The sequence below is a fragment of the Genypterus blacodes genome, unplaced genomic scaffold (assembly GCF_046128005.1).
Source record: "Genypterus blacodes isolate CSIRO-AG114 ecotype Tasmania unplaced genomic scaffold, CSIRO-AGI_Gbla_v1 ptg000072l_1, whole genome shotgun sequence".
Taxonomy (NCBI): Eukaryota; Metazoa; Chordata; class Actinopteri; order Ophidiiformes; family Ophidiidae; genus Genypterus; species Genypterus blacodes.
The window spans coordinates 2,491,762-2,517,659 of record NW_027466882.1 but is presented as its reverse complement, the minus strand read 5'-3'; the positions used below and the strand labels follow the sequence as shown (position 1 = coordinate 2,517,659).

Below are 25,898 nucleotides of genomic sequence, written 5' to 3'. Positions count from 1 at the left end.
AATGGTGACACTATTTTCAAAACAATGTGATTGTTCAAGACTCTGTGCTTCATATTTCTGCCCTACATAGCTCTAAACAAATGCTGCTCTGGACCATGACCAAAATTGAAAAATACCATGAGTCAGTTTTAGTCAGTTAGTCTGCTTTGTGACATTTGTGACATGGAAGAATCAGGTAAGAAGATCAACTAAGCTGACTAATCCCTTAATCTTGGTTTGTAGTACAGACCTCTACATGAGTTATAAAGTGTACAATTTCTTGTGACTGACAATCTAGACAGCCTATAAGAGGGAAGCATCTAATATGTAATTGAACAACTGGGTCAATAAACCTCTTAAACTAAAGTGCTAAAACAATAAGGTTTGCTTACTGGGGAGTATCATGAAGTCGTCCACAAGATACACATGCTCTTCATCAGGATTGGAGGCAATAGCCTTCGTCACAGCCTGGAATCCTTCATAGAGAGTATTGGTCTTGTTCATCACTCCAATGACAAACAACTCAATCCCTGCTGCCCGGGCTTCTGCAGCTGTATCTTCAGGCTGTAAAATGTCACGAGGGTCAGCCTCCCCATAAGTTAAAAGCACAGACACTTTCCTCACACCAAGTCTTGAGGCCTGGAAGAGCTGGTTGGCTTGGTGGATGGCGCTGCCCGTAAAGCTACCCTCACCATGGGAGGACATCTTCCTGACTATAGCCTTGATGTCTTCTTGGCTGTACTTCTGCATTAGACTGACCATGACCATATTCACATTGCTATACAGCACCACACCAATTCGGCTGGCCTCGCTGCTCAGGAAAACCTGGTCAATGAAAGCATTCACAAAGTCCTTGACCACTTCAAAGTTTGCTGCTCCCATGCTCGCTGAGCTGTCGATCACAAATACCAGTTCTAGAGGGCGCTCTCTGCACTGGAGACCACAGCCTGCGCAATTAGACAAATCAAACAAGCAAAATAAATCATGAAAATCAAATAATTATTACAATGATGTGTTTGGTGTCTATCTCTTGAGTTCATTAATGTCTGACAAATTTAGCTGCTACTACATCTTTGACTAACTGCTAGCTAACATTAAGTATCATTCAATACAGAGGTAATTATTGATGCAAGGAATCCTTACAGAACATTTGGTATCAGAAAGAGCTATCAAAATGGTAATGGAAGCTCTGACTGTGAGTAATGGAAAAATTTGGGTAGTCTATAGCAGAGGTGGGCAATTATTTTTGCTCAGGGGCCACCATTCACTTTTGAAATTTGATGTTATCCGTGATTCTCGCTGGCAAGTGCGCCGGCACCGGTAAGTGCACGATAGAAGTGCGCAGCGGGCCGTAGTTTGGTCTATAGTCTGACAAATTGTAAATTGTAAATTGTAAAAACAGCTTCTTCTTTTGCAGTATCTAGCCCTTTCATATATTTAAATAAATAATACTGACTTTAAAAAACAACAGCAGCCAAAGCTACAAACGCAATCTTAATATTGAAAAGAAAGGCAAAAATAGTTACTTACCACAGATTTCCCTTATAATTCTGATGACCTCAACTTGCTGTCATTAGCAGCAACAGAGAACAAGAAAAACAGAAAAAGGCAAAGTAATAATGAGATCAGCCACGGCAATAATCATATCAGATATGCATTAGATGGCAGCGCTGTGTCTAGGGCTGTCATAATTAATTGATTAAAATCAACTACTTAACAACAAAAAATGCATATAATCAAATTTTCTGCAATATGACCCAGCCCAGTTGGTGGTAGTAATGTGCCATAACGTTGGTTTGCCAAACTAACAACAAATACAGATAAATTCAGCATCCTTTTTTTATGAACATCTCACATTAAAAAGATAAATATTAGATAAGATATAAACACTGCACTGATGCAGAAGTATTGCAGACAATGTGACACAGGTTTGATTGATGCACTGTCCACATATAAAATAAAATCTACAAAATACTAGTTTATAAATAGTATATAGTGTAAATAGTACAAAATACTAATTTCCTTATCATTTCCTTATGTATTATTTGGAGTTACAACACCATAGCTAACATTTGTTTATTCTAATGGATGATATCAAACAGAATTATGAGGGTTAATTATTAACGTAATTATTAGTTGGGATTAGAAAAGATCAATTTTAATCATAACTTTGTATGGCCCCTTATGGATGATGGCAAAATCAAAAGGGCCCCGCGATAAGAAGCGGCTGCTTTTTCAAGGATCGTGGCAGCTGCTTTTTCCAGGATCTTGAATGCTTGTCCGATCTTGGTGCTGCATTTGACACCATTGACCATTGGTTAATACCAATCAGTTGTGTGAATTTCTACATGACAATAGCTATTTCAAGGTTTTTCAGTCTGAATTTAGAGCCCACCATAGCACAGAGACAGCACTGGCGAAGGTTGCAAATTACCTCCTAATTGCATTAGACAAAGGATTTATCTCTGGGCTTGTCCTGTTAAATCTTAGTGCTGCATTCAATACCATTGAAAAAGAATGTCTGTATTACAGAGACAAGAACATCTAATTGGCATTAGCAGAACCATATTAAACTGGTTTAAGTCGTATTTGCTAGATCGTTTTCATTTTGCTCATATTAATAATGAGTCTTCCATGCACACAAAAGTTAGACACAGAATTCCTCAGGTTCAGTCAATTAAAAAAATTCCAAGCATGCCTTAAGGACATAAAGACCTGAATGACCTGTAACTTTCTCCTACTTCACTGAGGTTATTGTGCTTGGTCCTAAACATCTGACATACACATTATCTAATGAGATAACTACCCTGGATGACATTGCGTTGGTCTCCAGTGTCACCTTAAGGAATCTAGGAATCATCTTTGTTCAGGATTTCTCATTTAACTCCCACATAAAACAGATTTCAACGGCTGCATTCTTTCACTTACACAACATTGCAATAATCAGGTACATTGTGTCACAGAATGATGCAGAAAAACGTAGGATCATGCATTTGTAGGCTGGATAATTGTAATTCATTATTATTAGGTTGCCCTAATAAGTCTCCAAAGACTCTCAAGTTGGTCCAGAATGCAGCTGCATGTGTCCTGACCAAAACCAGGAAAAGAGATCGCATTTCTCCCATCTTAGCATTGCTGCACTGCATCCAGTCAAGTACAGAATAGAATTTAAAATCCTACTGAGCACTATTTATAGCTCATAATCATCAGGAACAACAATCATCATCATACCTTAAAGAGCTCATAGTACCCTATTGCCCCCCCTTGAACGCTTTCCTAGTATCTCCAAAAGTAGAACAGGAGGAGGAGCCTTCACTGATGAGGCTCCTCTTTTCCCATCTCCCATATTCAGTCCTGGGGCCAGACACCCTCTGTATGTTAAAAGAGTACGTCTTAAACGTTCCTTTTTTGATAAAGTTTACAGTAAGGGCCGGCCAGGCTTGCCTTGGACCAGCCACATGTTATGCTACTATAGGTCTAGACTGCTGTGGGACTTCCCATGACACACTGAGCTCCTCTATCTTCCTACCTACCTGTGCATATCCATGTCATTGCATTATCACTGCATTTCACAAACTTTACTTCTTCCCTGGGGTTTTCTGTGCTCTAAGGCCCGCAGGCTCAGCAGATGTCAGCATGCTGAAGTGGGGAGGTAGGAGCAGTAAAGTAGTGGCTGTGGAGGAGCCAATTGCATCGCAAATATGCGGTAAATATTCAATATTAGATACACGCAAACACAAACAACTCCCACCCCATCAGGCCCTTGGGCCAGGACTTACAGCCTTCTGTATGTCCAGCAGAGCTCTGACGCTGATAACCAATGTCCCCTCCTGATTTGAAACATCTGTTTTGCTTTGACATCAGAGGAAGCAATATAATGCATAGTACTTCAGTTATCATAGCACTTATGAGCTACCCTCCATATATGGATCAACGTTACAATGCAGATATTCAGTGCCAAAAATGTCATAGATTGATGTTGAATAAGTTAATGACTACTGCAAATTTACTCACTGTCAGTCCGGGTTCCCCCTTTTCACCAGGCTTCCCCTGTAAAATTAAACTCAGATTTGGAAAATGATATTGTTGGGCAACATGTGCACAAGAAGAAGAAGAAATGATATGTCAAAAAGAAGTCACAGCAAATCATCAGGCCGTGTAGTGAGGGATTAAAAAAAAAAAAATAGAAATTCACAAAATGTTCTCATGGTACCATTGCTCCAGAAGATCCAGCTTTGCCATTGTCTCCCCTGTCTCCTTTCCTTCCCTGGTCTCCATGAATGCCTCTGTCCCCCTGTGTAAAGGAACCAATCACGGTGGATATCGATGATTGCAAAACAAATGTTACTTAAGTGACAATTTCTTCTATTTCCACTCTCACAAGCTACACAGTATTGACGACAAGCTTGGCAGTTCTGAAAAGAACAAACCCCAGGACTAATTGTTAAAGTGCCCTTGACTATATTCAAATGCATGTAACAAACTGCATTTAAACCACACAACAAACATGTCTAAACAGGCATACAATTTAAAACTCAAGGTTCTCACAATTATTCTTTAACAATCGGTTTTGGGGCAGATCAGCATAAACACATTTTATTATTACACAGAAATAACAACAAGGATAAATTACTGCTTTAAGAAAACTCCCATGAGTCTTTGCATTGCGACCGGTCCCCTAGCCGCTAAAATATTTTTTTTACCTTTTCACCTTGAAGGTCAGCCCCTGGTCTCCCCCGAGGGCCCATAGGACCCTGAAACCCAGGATCCCCCTAGGAACACACATTATTGAACAGACTAATGAACAGATTAAACAGCTATTAAAATGTTTTGTGTCTGAAGATTTAGAATCAGTACCATTATTGTGTTTCACTGATTTGAGATATTGGATTAATGTAATGGATTATCAGAATGTTGATCTGTTCCATTTCCAATTGATTTAAATTTGAAACATTGTCTAGTTCTGTTTAAGCCCGCAAAATATTTATTGTAGTAGTAGTAGTAGTTTCAGTGTTTGATTGCACAGTCTTAACTCAAACATGTTTTTAAATCTGATATGGATCAAACCTGGCAGGTTGGTCGGGGTTATGGTCAGGAGGATTTGTTTTTAAATTAGTTAAAGATCAAGGTGACGGGGCATGGATAATGTTTCTACACAATGATAATGCATGACCAGTACACTATGCAATGACATAAGGTAAAGTAAACTTAGTATTAGATACTTGTATATGAGTACTCTTGTTGGTTTTCAAATCAGCCAAAGGCAAATGTGAGTGATAAAAGGAGATTAGAATAAATGTGTTTTAAACTTGTATTCTTCTTTCAAAGCAGTGTGCTTGTATAGCTTATACAACAATAATTTCATGTAATTGTGTGAAGTTCGACTTTACCTAATAACACATTGTAATAACAATCTATAAATCTATTGGAAATGTTATGTCTCTGTGGCACCTACTACTGGTGGAATCGCATTTGGGGAAAACCTTGCTGACCCAATCAACATTTTTTATAACTGCGATAGCTATCCTTTTTCCTGGCATTTGTAATACCTTTGGTCCCTGGATGCCCTCGCCTGGAGGTCCTGGCAAACCAGGAGGTCCATGCTGACCAATGGAGCCCTGAGAATACAATTACAAAACTTCTCAAGTGGTGTGATCTCCTCAGGTTGTGTGACAAATGGAATGACGACAGGCAGAGCACATGGTCTCTAAAAATTGATGTTCTCATGTATATGTTCACAGTTACCTTTGTTCCAAAAATGCCAATACCAGGAGAACCTGTTGGCCCCGGGGCCCCTGGTAAGCCTATGTTGCCCTGAATTGCAAACAGACAAAACAAAGTCATTACAATTACTTCTTACTTGGTACAGTAGACACATTACAGTGTTCCCACTTATGGACTTTAGTCTTATAACTCTCACTATTGTCATATTAAAAAATTGCAAGCATTCAGTGTACTTATTAGGAGAAAATGGGTGCAAAGGACAGGCCAGAGAAAATGACAGAAGATGTCCAAAGTTTGAGATAATTTCGAGATAAATGAAAGTACAACAAAACAACTCTGTACAGTGTGTCCATTGTAAAATCAAACTGGCATACCACACATTGTCAATGCTTCAGCACCTCACCAGAAAGCATCCAGTGCACAAAGCGGACCCGACACAAGATAAAGCAGTTTCCTTACTTAATGAAAAATACAACTTTTGCTTAATCACCTTGTCAACTCCTTGTAAAAACACACTTTCAAACTCAACAGAAATAAAAATAAAATCACCTAATCCATCTTGGTCAATCTTCCCGCTGTTCCAACAACCACTTACTTTGGTTTGGTCAAAATAAACCCTTAATTCCTGGCGTTATCGAATATTGACGCTGATTTTGGGGGTTTTGTTAATAATGCCATAATGATGAGATTGTAAGTTTTTAAATTGTTTTAGGGTGTGTTGGCCAACAGCGAGCCTGTAGCTGGGCAGCGGCTGTCACTCGTTCTTCGAAGGCGGACCATTATAAGCAAAATAAACGTGTGTGTGGCCAGTTATGATGTCCCTAAATTAACGATGTTTAGCACCAAAAAATAACCACAGAAATTAAAATGCTGCAGTCAATTTGTGTGAAAGCTTGAATGTCATTCATGGTCCTCTCTCTCTCTTTCTCTCTCTCTTTGTCTCTCTCACACACGCACACCTCTACTCCTATAAGGGCATTGCAGCTCCATGTGGATAGCTGCACCATGTTCAAATGAGCAAGCAGTGGAGTTCACAGACAGCATTGTGAACGTGATTGTCCCACGTTGAGTATTTTAAAAAGGGAAACCAATTAGGTGTTCATTGTAAGACTGTCTAATCTTCTCTTTTGTGTATTTACTATTGCTCTTTCAAGCAAAAGTATTTATTATCCGATTCCTTGATGAATCGAATATTCAGTAGAATACTACTAAAATCACCACCATCAGGCCAGCTTGCGGCATTGACGCATGCCCAATATTAGCAATCAATGTTCGATTAATTGTCCCTGCAACCCCAGTGGTGTATTTCCATACCTTTCAACTTGAACTCAAAAACGTGAATCCATATAGGGAAGAATTTGTTCAGTTGTATCCATAAATAAGATGTATTACCGCACAAATGTTTGAAGTATGGACAAACGTTAAAAGTTATGCATGTGTATTTCTTAATTGATCTTACTCCCAACTAATCTTGCAAATATTTGTAATGCTTGTGTTTAATTACAGCGGCCTCCACAGTATCCCAGATAATGAGAACTCTAAATTGTAATTTTATGGTGCTTTTCGTATCACTCATTTTCAAGTGATGCCAGGTTTAGTTGAGACAGTACTGTAAGATACAATATAGCTGAATGAAATGAAGTAGTTAGAGGTCAACATAGATTACAGTTTAAATCAGGATACTGGCTCCAACAAGTCTGGGAATAACACACAAGATTAAAAGAACTGAGAACTGAGCCAAATGGAGGAAAATATTCTTTGTTGCCAGAATGTCTGTGGTTTCTTCCTTAGATCATTGATCATCATAGAGGTGCTAATTGTATTGTTTTGTTGTTGTGTAATTTGCATGCTACCAGTACACCAGGTGACACATACTAAGGCGCTGCGATTGATCACAAAACTATTGCTGAAGGGGGAGTGCTAGCACTTCGAAATTTGCACTGCGATTGAACACATAACGTTCATGGTTGACACATGGTTGACGGGGGACGCGCTTCTAAATTTGCGCTCGCGATCTGTCAGGGGGATTATAATCACAGTATAATTATTTATATGACGTCATATCAAACGGCCTCCCGGGGGTTCCCCACCCCTGCATTAGACCCATAATTTCATAGTTTCACTGTCAGCACATCGACACTGCTGCCCATTTCATGATTACATTTTAAGACCGTAACAAGCATTGTGGGTGATAACTTCAAAGTCAGATTTTTGGTTAACCTTAGGTCCAGGCAGTCCTTTTCCTTCCGGTCCAATCTCTCCTTGTAGCCCTGTTATGCCTTGCAAACCCTATTCATCAAGGAAAATATTTTCACAAGATAAGAATTACTTATATTTATAATAATATAATATTTACTTGTACAATGAACAATGAAGTGGTTTCTGATTTGTATTCTCCTGATGAACATAACCCTCATCTTGAGTGTTCCCTCTTACCTGTGGTCCTGGGTAGCTATCTCCCTTCATTCCCGGTGAACCCACAGGTCCGGGTTCTCCTTTGTCACCCTGAAAGTGGAATCACATAATCAGCTTGAAGCAGTACACAACTGTCTGTGGTGTACAACTTTTCTAGGAAAAAAACATATACAAAAATAACTTCAAATAAAGAAGTGTTATATTGTTTGGCTGCAAGGAGCTATAGTGCTTTATTAGCCATATCAACAAATGTTATTGGAGTGCTTCTTGTCAGTCACTGAAGAGTAAAAAACAAAAACAAATCTTGCATTGCTAGACAATACATTTCTTACCAGGATCAACACATCCCACCCGTATTCAGCAGTGTGTAGCTTTTTGAGATCAAATTAATTCACATGCAGTAATTGCAAATGAGATAAGCATGCAGTTAACAGAAAATGTGATATATTATTTTATGTGTGGATGTTAAAAAAAAAACATGGACATGATTCCCTGCAACACACACGCCACAATCAGTATGAGCAGAAAAAGTGGCTAATATTGCTTCCTCTCAGTCTTATGTTACCTTAGAGCCTATGATTCCTGCTCCATCTTCTCCAACAGGTCCTGTAGGTCCAGCAGGACCAAGATCGCCCTATTTTATGGACACATGAACAAACTCATCAATGTTCTTATCAAATGATACCAACCTAGGTTACTGATACTATTCATTCAGATTACAATGTGATAATATACTGTATGTCTTGACCATAACAAATACAATTTCTCAAAAAATGTAATGTGTGCATGCAGACGCATGTGTGTGTGTATACTACTACCTTTGGTCCTGATAAGCCTAATCCAGCAGGTCCTGGGAGGCCCCTCATTCCTGGGCTGCCTGGCTCTCCCTGAACAAAACAATCTGTTATTAAAATGTCACACAATTCTGACTGATGTAAGCTATGATATGTTAGCTGGATATTTGATGTGTCATTAGTAAACTCTCACAAACAGAACTACCACATACACTATGTCTTGTTCCAGACACAATAACAAATGTAGGGGTTTTCACTGTTTGTTTTTTTAACCAAAGGCATAATAGACCACTACTTTGTGTATTTTATCTAATTAAGTCCTTACTCTCAGATAGTATCAGCATACACTGAGTTGTGTAAAATGAGAAATCTGTGGGGAGTGATGTGTTCTTGAAGGGGATGGACAATCAGCAAGAGGTGAACACAGTATAAAGAGAGCAGAAAGCTGAGAGGCAGCGAGAGAGAAGGAGTTTGTTTGTTAGGTTGTCAGAAGACAGAGGCTGAGAGTTTTGGTTTCAATTACGTGTTTGTTTTGTTTGCCTTTGAACTGTTTTGTGTTAAATTTACCTGTTAGAGAAGAATTAATACAACGAATTTAAGTTGACAAGCAAGCCTGTCTGTCTTCCTTTCCTGCACTCACACCTCGGAATCGGCAAGAGGAAAGTTCCCGACCTCTCGAGACATCACACAGGCTAGCTACCTAACCTCTTAATCTCGCTTGGTAGTACAGCCTTAAGTACAGCTAAAGAAATGTTTTTAATGTTATCTCCATAATACAGGGACTGAAGACTGCAGCGATTTCAGTGATGAAGTGAGTACTTGCAGTGTTGTATGGTATAGAAAAGTTTAGCAAATATGGCAAAAAATTGGTAGAACTCTTAATAATGAATGATGTTGAAAACGTTTATAGTATTAGTAAAAATGAAAAAGAGGGGTACCCTGTATTTAGCATACCTTAGCTCCTGCAGGTCCAATTGGCCCTGGAGACCCAGCAAGTCCCCTTGGCCCACGTTCCCCTCTATCACCCTGCAGAGGAACCAAATAGATACACATTCCTGTTTACTCTGTACTCTTGGTGTGTGTCTATTTGTTTCTCTCTGTTTTATTCGAGTAAACTGGAAGTCAGTCCCCTTGTGTTGCTCTCTCTGCGTACTCTTAGTTTGTCCCTGGTTTCACCCTTGTGGGCAACGTCTGCCTGCTTCACAATTGTTATCATTTAGAGGAATTTACCTCAGGTTTTGTGTTCACTTCTACAGTGCCTTTTCAAGTGAGATTAGTCTAGATCTTTTAAACTCATTGTGACATTGCTCTTTGTGCCCTCTAGCCAGTTAAATCTAGACTTGCAATCATCACAGCATTGAAGAAGTGGTCAAAAACTCTAGTGGGGCAAAAGAAGACAGTTACTGGCCATCAAGTTGGCTCTGGAGGAAGGGAGGCAACCGCCTGACATCAGAAAATCCGTTGAAAGCAAAAATGCTGTTACACAGTTAAGTTGCACAGTATATAACTGTTAGACTCTTAAAAAATTCCTTGTCACATTATTATTTATTTCGTGTTGTAAAATAATAAGTTGCAGCTTTATGAATTGCAATGTTTCAAACACATTCCAATGGAGTGTGTGTGTGTGTGTGGGTGTTTGGCGCACGCTCGTGTTGGGCGGGGAGGTTAGGTTTCAACTGCACTCATTTGCCCTTTTTTTTTCTCAAACTGGTTTTATGTTGCTTCCCTTTTCCCTACCAGCTGGGTCGAAACACCCATGCAGGAAAAACATGTTGACACTGTTGCCCTGTCTCACAAATTCAGTCAGTATTTTACTGTTGGACTGGTTGGAGCCAAGGCAAAGGAGCACTGCAGATGAATCACACTTTTCCTGCCTTCCTCTTAGGGTAGAGTGAACAGTGTCTGTTTCCCTTCAGCTTCTTCCATCCATGCACATCTGCCCCACCCTCCATTTCTCTGACATCAATCAGTATCAGTTTGTTTGGTTGAGTCAGACTCAAACAGTACTCCCTTGTTACAGGTTTGGATCAGGTCCAAAACTCTACGTCTCATTCCAGACAGACAGTAACATTGAAGGGAGTTTAACAGCATGACATGGATACGTAAGATGATCATTTATAGACGTCATTAACACCCTCTTGGTCAATATTGATTTTGCGTTTCTCCAAAAGCATTGTCTTGTAACAGGTAAGTAAACAGGTACTTCATTACATTTGGACTTGATTACACAACGGAAGACATTTAACCGTATGAAATGACTATCAAAACATACACATTGCCTAACCTTTTCTCCAGGAATTCCTTTTCCGGGAACTCCCTCCATGCCTCGCCCCCCTGGAAAACCCATCTCTCCCTGCATGTGACAAGAGAAGAATCAGGAAAAACACAGTTGTATTTATGTCAGCCCGTGAAGAGGCATATACTCTATACATTTTCTGTCTTTCCACATATCACTGTCATAATATCTCTATCCGCACCGCAAATGAGACACGCACACACTTGCCATTCACATTCGCAATTTGTTGCCTTTTTTCGGGGCTGTTTTCGCGGCAGTCATCGGAAAAATCCGGCGTGCGCTTGCTGGCCGGATGTTACGGTGTCACGTAACCAAACTTGACAGCAGCGTCATTTGTTGAACTGACAGCTGATTGGCTCATAATCGTTTTGTGACAAAGGAGGCAGGATTTGAATTTGATTGGATAGAAATTTAAAAAGCTATACCAAGTGACGATGTGTTGTCAAAAGTACGTATTCTTTGAACCTTTCGGCGAGCGACTCGGAAAGGCTTTGCGAGCGACTGGTAGCTCCCGAGCGACGTGTTGGCGACCCCTGGTCTAGGTGTTGTAGCAATACCACAGTGGAGAAATGTACCATTACAGGTCAAATATACCAAACGATACAAGTGTCAATAATGAAATCTACTCATCAAAAGCACATTTGCTTATGAAGAAGTGGAGAAGTTTCCCATGTGAGTGCAAAACTGTTCTTTCTTTCCTTATTCACTGGTTTGGAGTAGCAAACTTCAAATATTTCAAACAAGCAAATATTTTTGTGATATTTTTGTGTAATTATGTGTCCATGACAGCATACAGTAGAATAAGTAATGCTCTCAGAGAGATGCTACACCCACACATTCTGGGCATTAAATTAATGCTGTTAGCGGCCATTAATCTGTTTTGCGGCCATCAATAGTTTAATGGGTCAACATTTGACTGAAGGCCATAAAATGTACTCTCCTTGAAAGTGGGCATCATCGTTAAAAATTGAAAGCAGACTTAACAATTCAATTCAACAATTTTGTCTGACAAAGCAGTTTGTGAAATTGGGGATATGGCAGACAAGACAATTTCCTTTTCTTATTATACAACAGTATAAAAAAAAGTACAATGTTATTGAAGCTGAATGGAAAACCATGAAGAGAAAATAAAACAGGAAGGTTACACTCAATCAGTAAAGATGGATGCCAGGGTGTTAAGAGAAATGTTTAAGTTTTTAATGTATTTGAATGTATTTGGCTATGTTCTGTGCCATATACCTGTGCTATTATGCAGTATGCACGTAACCCTTTCTGCAACAGCACTGTCTGTGTCTGTGTTCCATATTCCAAAAAGAAAAGAAAAAAAGAGCCGTCTGCCCTTTTACACTCCTCTTAACCCCCCCCCTCCCCTTGTTGATCCTGGTCAGAAACAACACCTGTGAACTATTTCTCCATGCCCCACCAGGGACAATACAATACTGGACCTATTCTATGCCAACACTCACTACCTCAGTTCTCCTTATGAAGATCTGGTCACAGCGTGGTGCACCTCCTGAATGTGTACAAGACTGTGTACAAACCCCTAGTACACAGGCAGCCAGCTACAACTGTGAGGAAATGGTCTAATGAGGCTGAGGAGGCTTTGACTGAACTGTGTGGAAAGTTTTCTGTAATGATCATGTCATTGATAGCCGGACAATCTGGAAAAGGACTACATAAACCTCTGTGTGGCATATGCTGTACCCTCTTGATTGGACTTCTCGCCCTTTCTGTAGGACTCTACATCGTCGACACCTCCTGTTTACTGACCTCGACAACTCGATTTATCTGTACAAAAAAGGACAGCGCAGACTATCAGCTGAGGAGACTCGGGTCTGGAGTGCAGGGGACAATCCTGAAGTACTTCTATGACTCTGTGGTGGCCTCAGCCATCTCCTTTGGTGTGGTCTGCTCTGGCAATAGCATTTCTACAGTGGACAAGAAAACTCAGCAAACTGGCTAAGAAAGCCATCTCTGTCTACAGATGCCCCCTTGATGCTGTCGAAGTGGTGGGAGAAAGGGTAATGATTGCCAAGCTACCATCCCTGATAGAGAACCAAAGCACTGACAATCTCATCAAGTGCATTATCAATACACATTTGAGCAAAAATGCAAATAATGGCATGTTCAACACTGTGCATTACTGCTTATTCTCTTCAAATTTAATGATGCTTATATTTCCATGCCTACTCTGACTGCAACTACCGCTATTACTACTATCACTGTTTAATGTTTATTGTGCTTGTTTGTAGTGTACTATCCTTTATCCTCTGCTGCTGTATCGCAAATTTTTCCTCCTGGGGCGCCCTCTACAGGTGAAGACTAGGCACAATAAACTTGTAACCTAAAGTTATAAAGATGCCTTCAGGGCACAGGTGTCAAACTCAAGGCCCGTGGGCCAAATCCTGCCCAGCAAGTCATTTTATGTGGCCCGCGATCGCAAACAGCTCTTAAGCGTAAATTGTCCCGCAAAGTGACGGCATCCCGATCCGACACGAAAATGCGGCGTTTCCACATTAGCTTCAGATCAGCGCTTAACAAAGGTGATTTTCCGAGAATAGATTCTCTGATATTTTCGTAAATTATTCCTTCTTGTAATCTCAGTATGTGAGCTGCTTTCCGTGCCTTACGATCTTCTCAAATTGATCTTCTTGATCGATTTGCTCTCCCCAGCTTTCCACAGCAGTATCCAAATCGCTCTTTACGTTCATTTCCTGCTTTGTACTTTTCAGTAAATGCCGCGTATTTGTTCTGGAAATGTCTTGGAATATCTTGCCTTTTACTTCTCTTATTTATTATAATTTTCTCTCTCATCTCATTATTATTAATTATTATTATTTATCTCCTGTATTGTTGTCAGTGAAAGCAAATTGTAACTGCCCAGGCAGAGTTAAACTCTGTTTTCTCCAAGACTTTTTTGGAGATACTTCAGTTCACATTTCTACACAGATGTGGAAATGTATGTACATGTAAAATCATACGAGTTGTTTTGTTGTTTTTGCCCTGCAGAAAAAGTTTGGTCACCACTGACTTGTGAAATTTCAGGTTGTTCACAATATTTTTTGATAGATAGTTAAATAACATTTGCAATATGAACCTGTACTTCTTTGCACTAAAACAAAGGGAAAACTTGTCCATTTACACCCATTTATAGGTAATTATGCTACGATTTTACTAATCCGGCCCACTTGAATCTTAATTGGGCTGAATGTGGCCCCAAACTAAAATGAGTTTGACACCCCAGCTTTAGGGGCACTCTCAGTCTTACCCTACTGCTGTACATGTGCCACGTTTAGGCATTAAAGAAATGTGACAATGCTGTGAAGAGAGTTTATCTAAATCCTTCGCACAAAGCAGTTGCATTTAAACGTCAATGACAGGATGTTAGGCTCTGCGTTCACTACATGACCTGAGAGCTGTGTTAATGAATTTTAATTGTTTATTTTGTGTTACTAGCTGCTGTAAGAAAAGTTCAAATGATATTAAAAATGAAATAATTGCTTTAAATTGTTCATGTTTCTGAAACAGACTTCCATACTCATCCTTTCATAGAAGTTAATGTTACTGATGTGTTTGTGACGCTCATTGTGTGGTGACTTATTCAAGAAATACCAAGGTACAAATATATATTTTTGAAAGAAGTTTGGACATCAGATGCGCTCATCCGCTGAACTGCATTCAACAAAACTAAATTTTACTGAATGAGAAAATGAAGCAGATGTGGCCTTTGATTTCCACTCACTGATTCACCTTAGGTCCAACAGCTCCATCCTCACCAGGAATGCCAGGTATCCCTGCATTTCCTTCAAGCCCTTTCTCCCCCTGGAAAACCACAATTTTATAAAGAAATGTTTTATTACAGGGGCTTTAGCCTGACATGCCTATGCATAAACACAGTTTCTGTTCACCTTTGGTCCTGGCTCAACAATGCCCCTCGCTCCTTGAGGACCAGGCTGTCCCGGAAAACCCTGGTCACCCTGTGAAGCAAAACAAAAAATCATCCGGTGAATGTTTGAAATAAAGAATAAGGAAAATAAAGAAGGAAAATATTAAAATATTAACTTTTCAACAGTTCATTGTTTTTAATCATACAAAGAATATGGAAAATCTGATGGAAACAAATAATGGAAAAGTTTGGCAAAAAATAGTTAATGTACAGCCAGTCTCTAGGTTACAAACAAAATAGTATGAAGGTCAGAACAGTTATGTACAGTCGCAACACAGGCGCCGTATAGTCTGCCGGTTTGTTAGTGCAAGCCATTGTATGTTATGTAGGTTGGTATGTGAGTAAAGGACCTACGTAACTCAGGTACTAAACACCACTACAAATCACAGGGTAAATCAGTGTGATCATGATCCCTGTGAACCCTGGCTTGATTTTTGACTTTTTTGATAGCACATTGTTGACCTTATTCAGTATTTTGCTAGTATTTGTTTATTTCAGTGCCCCAAGCCCAAGTGCCGTCTTTGTCACCCTGGAAGATCCAATGATTGTTGTTGTTCTGCAAGTTTCAAAGACTTTGCAAGTATCAAATAAAAAAACTGAAACTGCGTGCGTTATTAAGCTCTGCAGTATAGTAACTATTATTTTGGAATGTGCTTGATGCGGATTGTAGATTTATTAATGCCTATTTTCACTGATGTCAAAATAAAAACAAACATCACACCATCAGACAGATACTGGACTACTAACCTTTGGTCCAGTTATCCCCAGTCCAGGAGGTCCTTTGATCCCAGAGGGCCCAAGTGGCCCTTGTTCCCCCTAAAGCCGTAAGGAATTTACTCAGAATTCAAAATGTTGCTAATAGAAATATAAAAAGGGATACAAATTATTGAGTCTCATTGGCCTTGCCTTTTCTCCTTGGCTGCCTGCCCCAGGAAATCCCACCACACCTGGAAGCCCCAGGGCTCCTGTGTTTCCCTGAGGAAGGGTCAGTGAGGTCAAACAAGTCACCCTTTTCAGCATAACAGGGTTTTACTGTCAGTGTGTAAGAATTACTACACACTTGGTGTTAAGCATACCTTATCACCTTTGTACCCAACTCCTGGTGGTCCACGGCTGCCTTTCGAACCCTCATAACCTCTGTCACCCTGTATGAAACACAGCAATGAATTAGAACAGTGGGAAAGAAACATAAACCACCACATGTTTTCCTCAATAGATGAATAGCTCACACATTATATCACATAGTTTTTCTTTCTTTATGACACATATATAAAACAATAAACTCTTGGTAGATTCTTGGTATTGTGGGACTTACCTTCGGTCCCGGGTTACCCTCACCTGGAAGCCCAGGTGATCCTTGCATTCCTGGTGGTCCCGGTGGACCCTAAATACATGTACACATATTTATATTATACTGATAAATGCTGAATAAACAAACCTATTGATATCATATTACTGACCTCAAAGACATAACTTCAAAATATGGATTACTTTTCTAAAAAGCTCTACAACATAAAATGTGAAAAAGAATAGCAATAATAAATATCTAATAACAGTTGAAGAAGACAGTTACAAAATTAAAGCAATTAAAAAAACAGATTAATAGAATAAGAGATTAGAATTAGCTATCAGGGTGACGATAGGGGTTTGTTGAGTCTTGGACAACTCTGACATTATGGGCCCTGAGTTTATATATGTTTTTAATTATCTGTATTACCGTTGCAGCAGAGCCACAAATGCCTGTCTATAAGCATGTGTTTATTAGTACAATTTTTTTGCGTAATACCTGGAATCCCGAGATTTGTCGTTGGTCAATTCAGTGTGGAAAAGGTCTGAAATGGCAGCTTCAAAAATGTACTGACATAATATTACACCAGCCTGAGCCTGACCTGCCCCCTGGCTCCATGGACATTCTTCTTCCATTTTGAAATAACTTGACACTCAGCGGCAGCAATGATGTTCTCCACTTCACTCTCACACTGTTTCATATTTATCGTTTGTCCACACATTTGCTACCATTCTTTAAATGAAGCGAAATAAAACATAATGAGTGGAAAGAAACTGCGCGGAAAAGAGTGACCCCACTTTAAGGTTCTCGACAGTATAAACTTAATTTTCATTCTCTCCTTCCAGGGGCAGATGTCCTCTAAAGATAACTATTTCTTCACCTCTGTTTTACGTTGCAATCAACATATCACTTAATCCTTGTTATTTAGTTTTTAATACTGTCAGTTTGTGTATGTGGCTTGGGGACTTGACTTGCAGTCTTTTCTGCGCCCTTTGACATGATTTTGGTCAAATGGAAAAATTATGTGGTTTATGCGGTAAAATAGGAAATTACGTATCATCAAGAACATTTTCTGCATTTATTGAATTTGCATAACACCCCCCAATCACAAAAGGCTAAAGGGCTAAAAGGACTGGGTGACTTATACAGTGTGCATGCTCTGCCTGTGTTGTTTTGACTTAGTTAAGAATTCTGTTTTGCTGTTTTGTCAACTCACTGATATCCCTGGTTCACCCACACCCATTGGTCCAGGTGGACCTGCTCTTCCTTGGTTACCCTTGTCACCCTGGCAAAAAAAGAAGACACAGGTCATGCATAGGTCTTTCCACAGGTAGATATTTCTTCCAGCAGAAATGTATGTCAATCGACAACAAAACCAAATCTGGATTTACCTTAAGTCCAAGGTACCCAATGCCATTATCTCCTGGTGGTCCTGGTGCACCCGTTGGCCCATAGTCACCCTTTCAGAGTAGAGAAAATAGCTTACATAGCACCTTTAGCTTTAGCTAAACTTTCTGGGCCAGTTGTCCACCAGTTACCACCCCTCAGTTTCCTCCTTGAACCAATCACCTGCATCCCATCCCATAATCTGTCCAGAGTCTGTGTGTATTTACTACTTTGAAAATCACATTTGGGATAGGCAAAGTCAAAATCATCAACACACCTTTGCGTTGTATAGGGGAAAGAATGACTTAGAACTTCATCTAGTTTTTAATCTTGCATCTTCATATTATTATCTATTTTATAATCTGTGTTTTTATGCTGTTCTGTCTCATTATCATTTTTACTTTATACTTTTATTTCTGTTAAGATGCTTATCAATTTTTTTGTAGAGTACACTGACTGACTTCTGTGCTGTGTATGATAATGTACTGTACAAATAAATGTGCCTTTTCTGCATCAAAACAGATCACATTTCTCCCATTTAAACTTTGCTGCACTGGCTTCCAGTAAAATCTAGAATAGAATTTAAAATCCCCCTGCTCACTTTCAAAGCTCTTAATGGTCTGGATCCATCATATCTTCATAGTACCCTATTACCCCACTAGAACGCTGCGCTCCCAGAATGCAGGCTAACTTGTGGTTCCCAGTATCTCCAAAAGTAGAACGGGAAGATGAGCCTTAAGTTATCAGGCTCTTCTTTTGTGGAACCATCTTCCAGATTCCGTCCGGGGGGCAGACACCCTCCCTACGTTTAAGAGTAGGCTTAAAACTTTCCTTTTTGATAAAGCTTATAGTTAAGGCCCTCGTTATGCTGCTATAGGCCTAGACTTCTGGGGTACTTCCCAAGCTCCTCTCTCCTCCTCCCCTCTCTCATTGCATCATCACTGCATATCACTAAGTTCTTGTGGAAGCTTGTCCTGCAGAGTTGAAGACCCTGTCCTGCTATTTGTGGTTATTGACTTGCCTTGTCCCCACACGGGGGACTCGAACCACACCACAAGATCCCAGAGTCTCCCATTTTAAGTCCCTCAGTGAACACATCAGTGACAATCTCACCTATTCTAGAAGTTTAATCACGGCAGTGAAAACTGCCCAGAAACGCCCGTACCTCCCGAGGAGACTCAAGAAGTTTAGCATGTCTATGAAAACTCTCACCAACTTCTACAGGTGTACCGTAGAGAGCACACCTGTGCCATACCACGCAGTAATGCAGCCAGAGGTGTCCTCTCTGGCTGCATTACTGCATGGTATGGGAGCTAGGCCCTCCAGAGGGTGGTAAAGACAGCGGAGCGCATCATTGGCTCCAACCTCCCCCCGTGCAAGGCATCTAACACACATGATGCCTTAGGAAAGCACGGAAAATTACCAAGGACCACAGCCACCCAAGACATGGACTGTTTACTCTTCTGCCATCTGGTAGACGCTACAGGAGCATCCGGGCAGGGACTAAAAGGACTCACAAACAGTTTCTTCCCCCAGGCCATCGGGCTCCTTAACCAGCAACTCTGCACTCAACTATCACCAGCACTCATGCCACTTTATATTTATTTATTTGTAATAGTTTATATTTTTTAATCTGTTGTTATTCAGTCTGGTCTGCACTTTAATTCCATTTTTTTTATTGCTGAGTACTTTGCACAAATTTCAATATGCTGTTGTTGTTGCCACGTCACAAGAATTCCAATGTACATAATGACCCTGTGTTTTACTGTGCAAATGACAAATAAACTTGAATATTATTACTGTTTACTCCATTTCCCACATACCCTAGCTGTTACTTCTGGGTATGGTATTTTTTCATCCCTTCCTGGTTCTTGTTGTTGTGTGTGTTTCTGGAGTTCAGGAGTTTAAGTTAAAAAATAGAGAGCTTAGCTCTTCAACCGAGTGTGGACTATTTTGTGTTCCGTCACTATCTAATCCCATACTGTAATATTGGACTTAATAAGTGGTGCAGTGTAAAATCACCAAGACTAACGTTTTATTGTCTTCAGAAACAGTGAAAACATTCTTAATGGATGTTAGAGATAGCTTTTGTTGTTGTTTGTTGTTGCTGATTTGAATTTAATCAAATTGAATTGAAACCCCACAGTGCTTTAATCGGGTATCATTGCAACTGCTTCCACCTACTGCTAACAATTCATTTATTATTGATTGGTGCATTGAAGATGCTGCAACTATCGATTAAGGAATTTGCATTTGCCAGCCAAACAGCAAAAGCGCATTGAATTGAACAATATTTTTTCACTCATATTTTCACATTTTCTCTTCCTCCTCATTAATTATTATCCAAATATTTCACAGTTCATCCAACCCTCCTTTTTGTGGAAGCGTAAACCCCACCATTCATTTATTACATATTCATTTTCAATCAACTCACACCAGTGATCTTGTCACATTCTGAGTTTGAAGAAATTGTCTAAAATCTCCCAGATTGCGGGAAGAAGTTACTGGCATTTTTTTTGATCTGTCAGAAATGTAACTTATACTTTTTCCTATCCAATGCTGACAGCACTGTGAAGATACACTGGGTGCTCTGCTGCCTTACACTCATGCATACTTGTGTCTTTCATGTGTGTAGCAGCGAGTGTTTATTAGCAGCACTTCACTCAAATTACCTGAGCTGTTGTTGTACTCACAGGGATTTGGTTAATATGCCCTTGTGTCTTTTGAATGATTGTTTGCCTGCCTGGTCTAAATGGATTTGTCACTTGACCACAGTGCCAGTGATTGTGTTTCAACGTTTTTAAAGTAAACTGTTCCCCCTTTACCACTCCTTATCCTTTCACCGTAATGGACGTCATTGACATTTGATTGATGACTCTTACTTTGGATCCATCTGGTCCCTCCTGGCCCGGGTCTCCAGCTCCTCCTCTTGTTCCCTGAAAAGGTGAAAAATTAGAAGGATGAATTGGAGTGAAAACTGAAAGGTTTTTTTGAAGTGTAGGCCAATTAAATTAAAATGGTTACTCTGAAGGACCTGAAATCTAGTTACTGTAATGCTGGTGTTAGACAGGTATATGCAACCTTATTTTCAACTAAATTGAGCCCATAGTTAAGATCCTTGTCCTGGACACATCTGCAAATCTTAATTTTGGACTGCAGCAGACCAAAGATAACGTCAAATAGAATTACGAAAAAAATCATTCGCCATTTTGTCTTGCTTTTGTTTTCTCATCCACAGCACCTACTGATCTGCCCTGATCCTGTGAGGAGGCCTTTATATTTGCTTACTAACATTCTAAACAACATTCTTTCTTTTCTCTGTCTCTCTCTCTTTCCGCCCCTCTTTCTGTATCAAAAAACAATCTCCAAAATGTCCAATAACTGTATGACCACTGTCATGTCTAATGCTAAAAAAAAATGTTTTAAAAAGTACATACTTTCTGAGGCAAGGATGCATAAATCTGTATCCAACTAAACATATTACTTCAAGTAAAGTAGCTTTTGGAGTTTACCACATGCTTAGCACAGGGATCCATAAGGGTCTATTTAAATGCCACAGACGTGGTAATTGAAAGAATCCTAAAAAACAATGTCAGTGAGCTAGTTTAGGTAAGCAGTAAATCGTGAAATTTAGTGAATTAAGAGTAGTACCAGTTTAAAGTGTCACGCGCAAAGTAGAAACCTCCTCTCCACCAATTTGGGGAGGGGGTTGCGCACAACAAAAATGTGTAATTATCCCACTCTGCAACTCTCTAATGCACGGACACTCCACAGAGCAATTTGTGAGGCATAAAATTTTGTAGGGCAACATTTCTCTATCAGGCTCTTTTTTCAAGTGATACGTAATTTTTTCAAGTGATAATACATTCAGACTAATTTTTTAAACAGTCTTGGGACAATGCCTTAGAATTATACATAAGTCTCTGAGTAGGAATTGTCAAATGCTGCTGTTGTCAATAATGAAGGGGCATAAATATAACATGTGCTAAACACTAATCCTGTGAAACAACAACCTCTTCGTGAATACAAAAAAACAGCTAACATGGATTCCAAGCCAGAAAGGCTTCTCTTGAAGGCGGATAAAATCTAATCCACAACTCACATTCCATAAATGCAGAGCAGGGGATGGATTCAGATTGTATGTGTTTGCCACAGCACCGATTGTTTGAGCACATGAAGCACGAGCACATCTTTTAATCTGACCAGGCATTCAGGGATGAAAATACTCTGTATACAGAGAGAGATCTGTATATATACCCATTTAATCATAGGTATATGAACACATTGCATTTATATTGGGCTTGCTTAGATTCTGCCCTACTCTGCATTGAAAGAACATCAACTCGAAGTGCAATTTCCCATACTTAATATAGCTGTAGAAAGACTGGGGCCTAAAGCAGCATAATCAGTTTCTCTGTGTTTAGAAAATCACTGTACTGCTGAGGCATTCATATATGCTCAGTGCGCTTATGCAACAGATATAAAAAGTCATGAAAAAAGTTCACCCATTCTCCTTTTGTGCCTCTGGGCCCAGGAAGTCCTTCCACACCCTGAAGAAATACATGAACTTATTATTATTATTGTATTATTAGTAGTACAGATTTGAAATATTTAGCTAAAACAAAGAGACAATACAACAGTGTAATGTATAAGACTCCACAAATGTATAAACCTACTTGTTCTCCCTTTGTACCGGTGGTGCCACACTCACCCCTTTCACCCTTAATCCAAAAAGGTAAGACAAGGTTATGGGCAAAAAAGGATTTGAATATGTCCATCAGCTTATTCAAACTCTATGCTATTCCTAATTAGGCCTGGGAGCTTACATTTCAAGCATAACAACTTACAGCATGTTTTTTTTCAAATGATTTCATTGCTGATATCCAAATCATGAAGTCCTATAAAAGCTAACATACTAGTTATTAAGAGCTAATGTTTCAATTTCTTAAATAAACTGTATATACTAGGACAGTTACATATCCACAGCAGTTTGCATTGGTCATCTGACAGAAAACCATGTTCTAGTGATACTCTACATGTTCTACCTTTTCCCCTTTGGTGCCAGGTTGGCCCTACGGAAAAGAGATTTAAAAACCTTTAGCAAATTCACATAGCAAATTCCCAGTTAAATGCACAGTGACCCACCAGCAGAATAAGAAAAAGTCCTGTAGTCAGGGGGCCCTAACATGATTTGCAGATTGTGAGAGATCACTGATACTGATATAAAACTTCTATTCATAATTTCTGTATGATTACTTTAAATCACAATACTGTGACAGCTGTTAGCAATCACTAATATACCTACTCATCTGGTTGGTACGTGCCAATTATTTTTAGTTATTGTTTTCCAGATTTCCACCCCTCTAATTCAGAACATTTTTTGTAATTTACCAAGAAGTTAAGTGTTGTTAGCTTTGTTACTTGTTATCTGTAGTCAGGTATTTAAATTAGTATACAAGAAGTATAGATATGCATGTTTATGTATTTACACATATGTGTTTATGGTGTATTTATATAAATCATTCAAAACTATATGGAAACTTGATAATGAAATGTTATTACAGAAATAGAGGTTAGAAGTTTTACTTCTTACCCCTATTCAGAATTGTTTTGTATGTTGTGTATATTGATGATCTTCTCTTGTTTGCCATGTTTCTGTCCGAAATAAATAATTCTTTCATTCAAAAGAAAAAGCAACTATGGCTTTGACGGTACCACGGTTCCAACCAGTGACAGAAATTAGCGGAGATTAGATAGATATTACTATACTATTAAATAGTTAATGCTGCTAGTCAAAATATTTAAATTTGTATACAGATGAGGAATAATACACTTTAATAATGTATTGGGGATGTTGTGCATACATATAGTATATTGTATATTGTCACATGCATGTGACACATTGACAAATCCTACTGCCTAGTACCTAAAACGGGGTCATAGGCCCCAGAAGCCTGAAATAGTTCATAGTTACTGTACCTCTGGGCCCTCCATTCCTGGACCTCCATTAATGCCAGGTTCTCCCTGTGTTGATCCAGAGCATACAAAACAACACATTAAATGATTATTCTTCTGGTGTCAGCAGTGGATTATGAAGACAATAGAACCTTACACAAGAACCCTTTCGACCTGGAACACCATCAGATCCTGGCTCGCCTGGTTTCCCCTGAAATAAGAATAGAGGAAAAGTTTACAGAAGGAGAATTTTTGAGCCCCTTTTTAGTTTCAATCCATGTATATACAGGCAAAGGTGAGGCAGGACATTCTCTGTGTGACCTGTCTATAACCTATGTGCAACACAAAGCTCAACCTCTGTATGTTTGCTCATGTTTAATCTTCCATCTCTGACCTTTGTTCCTTTCCTCGCCGCTCTTCAATAGGCTGCCATTGAAAACAGTCTCTCACCGCTAGCTCTCTCGCCACCTGCTACACTTGCATTGTGGGAACCAAGTCCACGTTCCATCCCTTACATCTCTGACCTTTGTTCCTTTTCTCACCTCTCTTCAATAGCGTTGTATGTATATTGAACGGAAGCTATGTGACAGAATCTTCCTCTATTGAGCTTAGTTTATCCTTTCTCTTTCTCCGTACCAGTATCACTAGCACCAAAGCACAACAGTCAACTGAAAACATGATTTATACTAAAGAAAGACATTGTGATAGCTTAGAGATAAACTGATGCAATCGCAATAGGATGTTGACAATGTCAGTCACAAAAAACAATCCCTTCACATAAACATTATCATGATTTTGCAGGCATACAATTGTTGAGAATCATAAGTACTGACACATTTTACATTTACCAATAACCAAACAATCACAATTACCCAGATTGCTGAACATGAAGGGAAAGTGATTGTTTATTGTGACTGAAATTGCCAACATTATATCCCCATAAACTACCACAATGAGAAAGACAATATGACAATATCTTTAGTATAATGAATAGCATTTGTGAAGATAATGAATAAAAGTGATCTCCCCAGTGTCTTCGACAGATGTGATAATTCTTGGTAGTTGAAGCTGAAATCAGTGATCACTTAAGGCAGTGGTTCTGAAACTGTGGTACCAGTGGTATGCGGGCTCCCTGTGGTGGTACGCCCACGAATCAAATAAAAATATCGGAAATGCGACTTAAAATAAGTTTAGCCGATACCGGCGCATTTGCCGTTGCTGGCACACTTGCCGGTGAAAATCACGGACAGCAGCACAACCCCCCGCCCCCAATCCGGAGTCAGCCCCCCTGCACTGGTGTCGGTGGACAGCAACCCCCCCCCCCCCAAACACACGCACACACACACTCCCACTGTGTCTGTGTGTGTGTGTGTGCGTGTGCGTGCGTGCGTGCGTGCGTGCGTGCGTGCGTGCGTGCGTGCGTGCGTGCGTGCGTGCGTGCGTGCGTGCGTGCGTGCGTGCGTGCGTGCGTGCGTGCGTGCGTGTGTTTGAACATGTTGTGGGTGTAAGAGGGACTGCCCCATATAGAGAGTTGTTCATATGAGAGAGTTCTAGTACCAATTTGTAAAATGTGGTTGTGACTGACAAAGGTCAAAATAAATAATATTCTTATGAGGAATACACTTGATTCCTGCTTGCATTATAGTTTTCTTCTGTATATATAATAGTACATTTTCACACTTCAGGTTGGATGCTAACTGCATTTCATTGGCTTGTACCTGCACTTTGCTCAATGACAATAAAGTTGAAACTAATCTAATCTAATTTTGAATAGCAGCTGAATAGGGAAGGCCTACGCTACTGTATTTTAACATCGGCCATTGAGGTGGTACTTACTAAATATTTTCTGAGGTGGTACCTGATGTAAAAAGTTTGAGAACCATTGAATTTAACGACCTCAATTCGCTATGACAGACGAAGAGACACTAAAACACAGAAAGGTGGGCAAAAATATTCTGTATTTCTGTACTCATCCAACTCATTTCAGTTTTCCACTTGAAGAGCAATTTCCAAAGCCCCAGTGATCCACTGCGAAATACTGGTATGTCTTAGCCCATTGTTACCCTGCGGGATAATTGGTTTAGAGCCTGCTACTCATCCCACTGTGCAGCCCTC

At 39.7% G+C, this 25,898-nt stretch overlaps 1 protein-coding gene across 1 annotated transcript in view; it reads right to left on the bottom strand.

Moving 5' to 3' along the window:
* Window positions 1-25,898, bottom strand: part of col28a1a (collagen, type XXVIII, alpha 1a) — a 35,302-nt gene that overhangs the window by 6,113 nt on the left and 3,291 nt on the right. The window contains exons 4-30 of the mRNA XM_076157091.1: window positions 23,941-23,994; window positions 23,808-23,852; window positions 22,874-22,900; window positions 22,505-22,549; window positions 22,334-22,378; window positions 20,711-20,764; window positions 17,834-17,902; window positions 17,659-17,727; window positions 16,470-16,538; window positions 16,231-16,299; window positions 16,061-16,129; window positions 15,902-15,970; window positions 15,117-15,185; window positions 14,959-15,030; window positions 11,197-11,265; window positions 9,867-9,938; window positions 8,937-9,005; window positions 8,684-8,752; window positions 8,140-8,208; window positions 7,924-7,992; window positions 5,725-5,793; window positions 5,529-5,597; window positions 4,683-4,751; window positions 4,193-4,273; window positions 3,994-4,029; window positions 1,510-1,546; window positions 372-926 (exon numbers count right to left, since the gene is read on the bottom strand). Coding sequence (XP_076013206.1) covers window positions 372-926; window positions 1,510-1,546; window positions 3,994-4,029; window positions 4,193-4,273; window positions 4,683-4,751; window positions 5,529-5,597; window positions 5,725-5,793; window positions 7,924-7,992; window positions 8,140-8,208; window positions 8,684-8,752; window positions 8,937-9,005; window positions 9,867-9,938; window positions 11,197-11,265; window positions 14,959-15,030; window positions 15,117-15,185; window positions 15,902-15,970; window positions 16,061-16,129; window positions 16,231-16,299; window positions 16,470-16,538; window positions 17,659-17,727; window positions 17,834-17,902; window positions 20,711-20,764; window positions 22,334-22,378; window positions 22,505-22,549; window positions 22,874-22,900; window positions 23,808-23,852; window positions 23,941-23,994 — 2,158 coding nt within the window. The remainder of the gene's footprint in view (window positions 1-371; window positions 927-1,509; window positions 1,547-3,993; window positions 4,030-4,192; window positions 4,274-4,682; window positions 4,752-5,528; window positions 5,598-5,724; window positions 5,794-7,923; window positions 7,993-8,139; window positions 8,209-8,683; window positions 8,753-8,936; window positions 9,006-9,866; window positions 9,939-11,196; window positions 11,266-14,958; window positions 15,031-15,116; window positions 15,186-15,901; window positions 15,971-16,060; window positions 16,130-16,230; window positions 16,300-16,469; window positions 16,539-17,658; window positions 17,728-17,833; window positions 17,903-20,710; window positions 20,765-22,333; window positions 22,379-22,504; window positions 22,550-22,873; window positions 22,901-23,807; window positions 23,853-23,940; window positions 23,995-25,898) is intronic.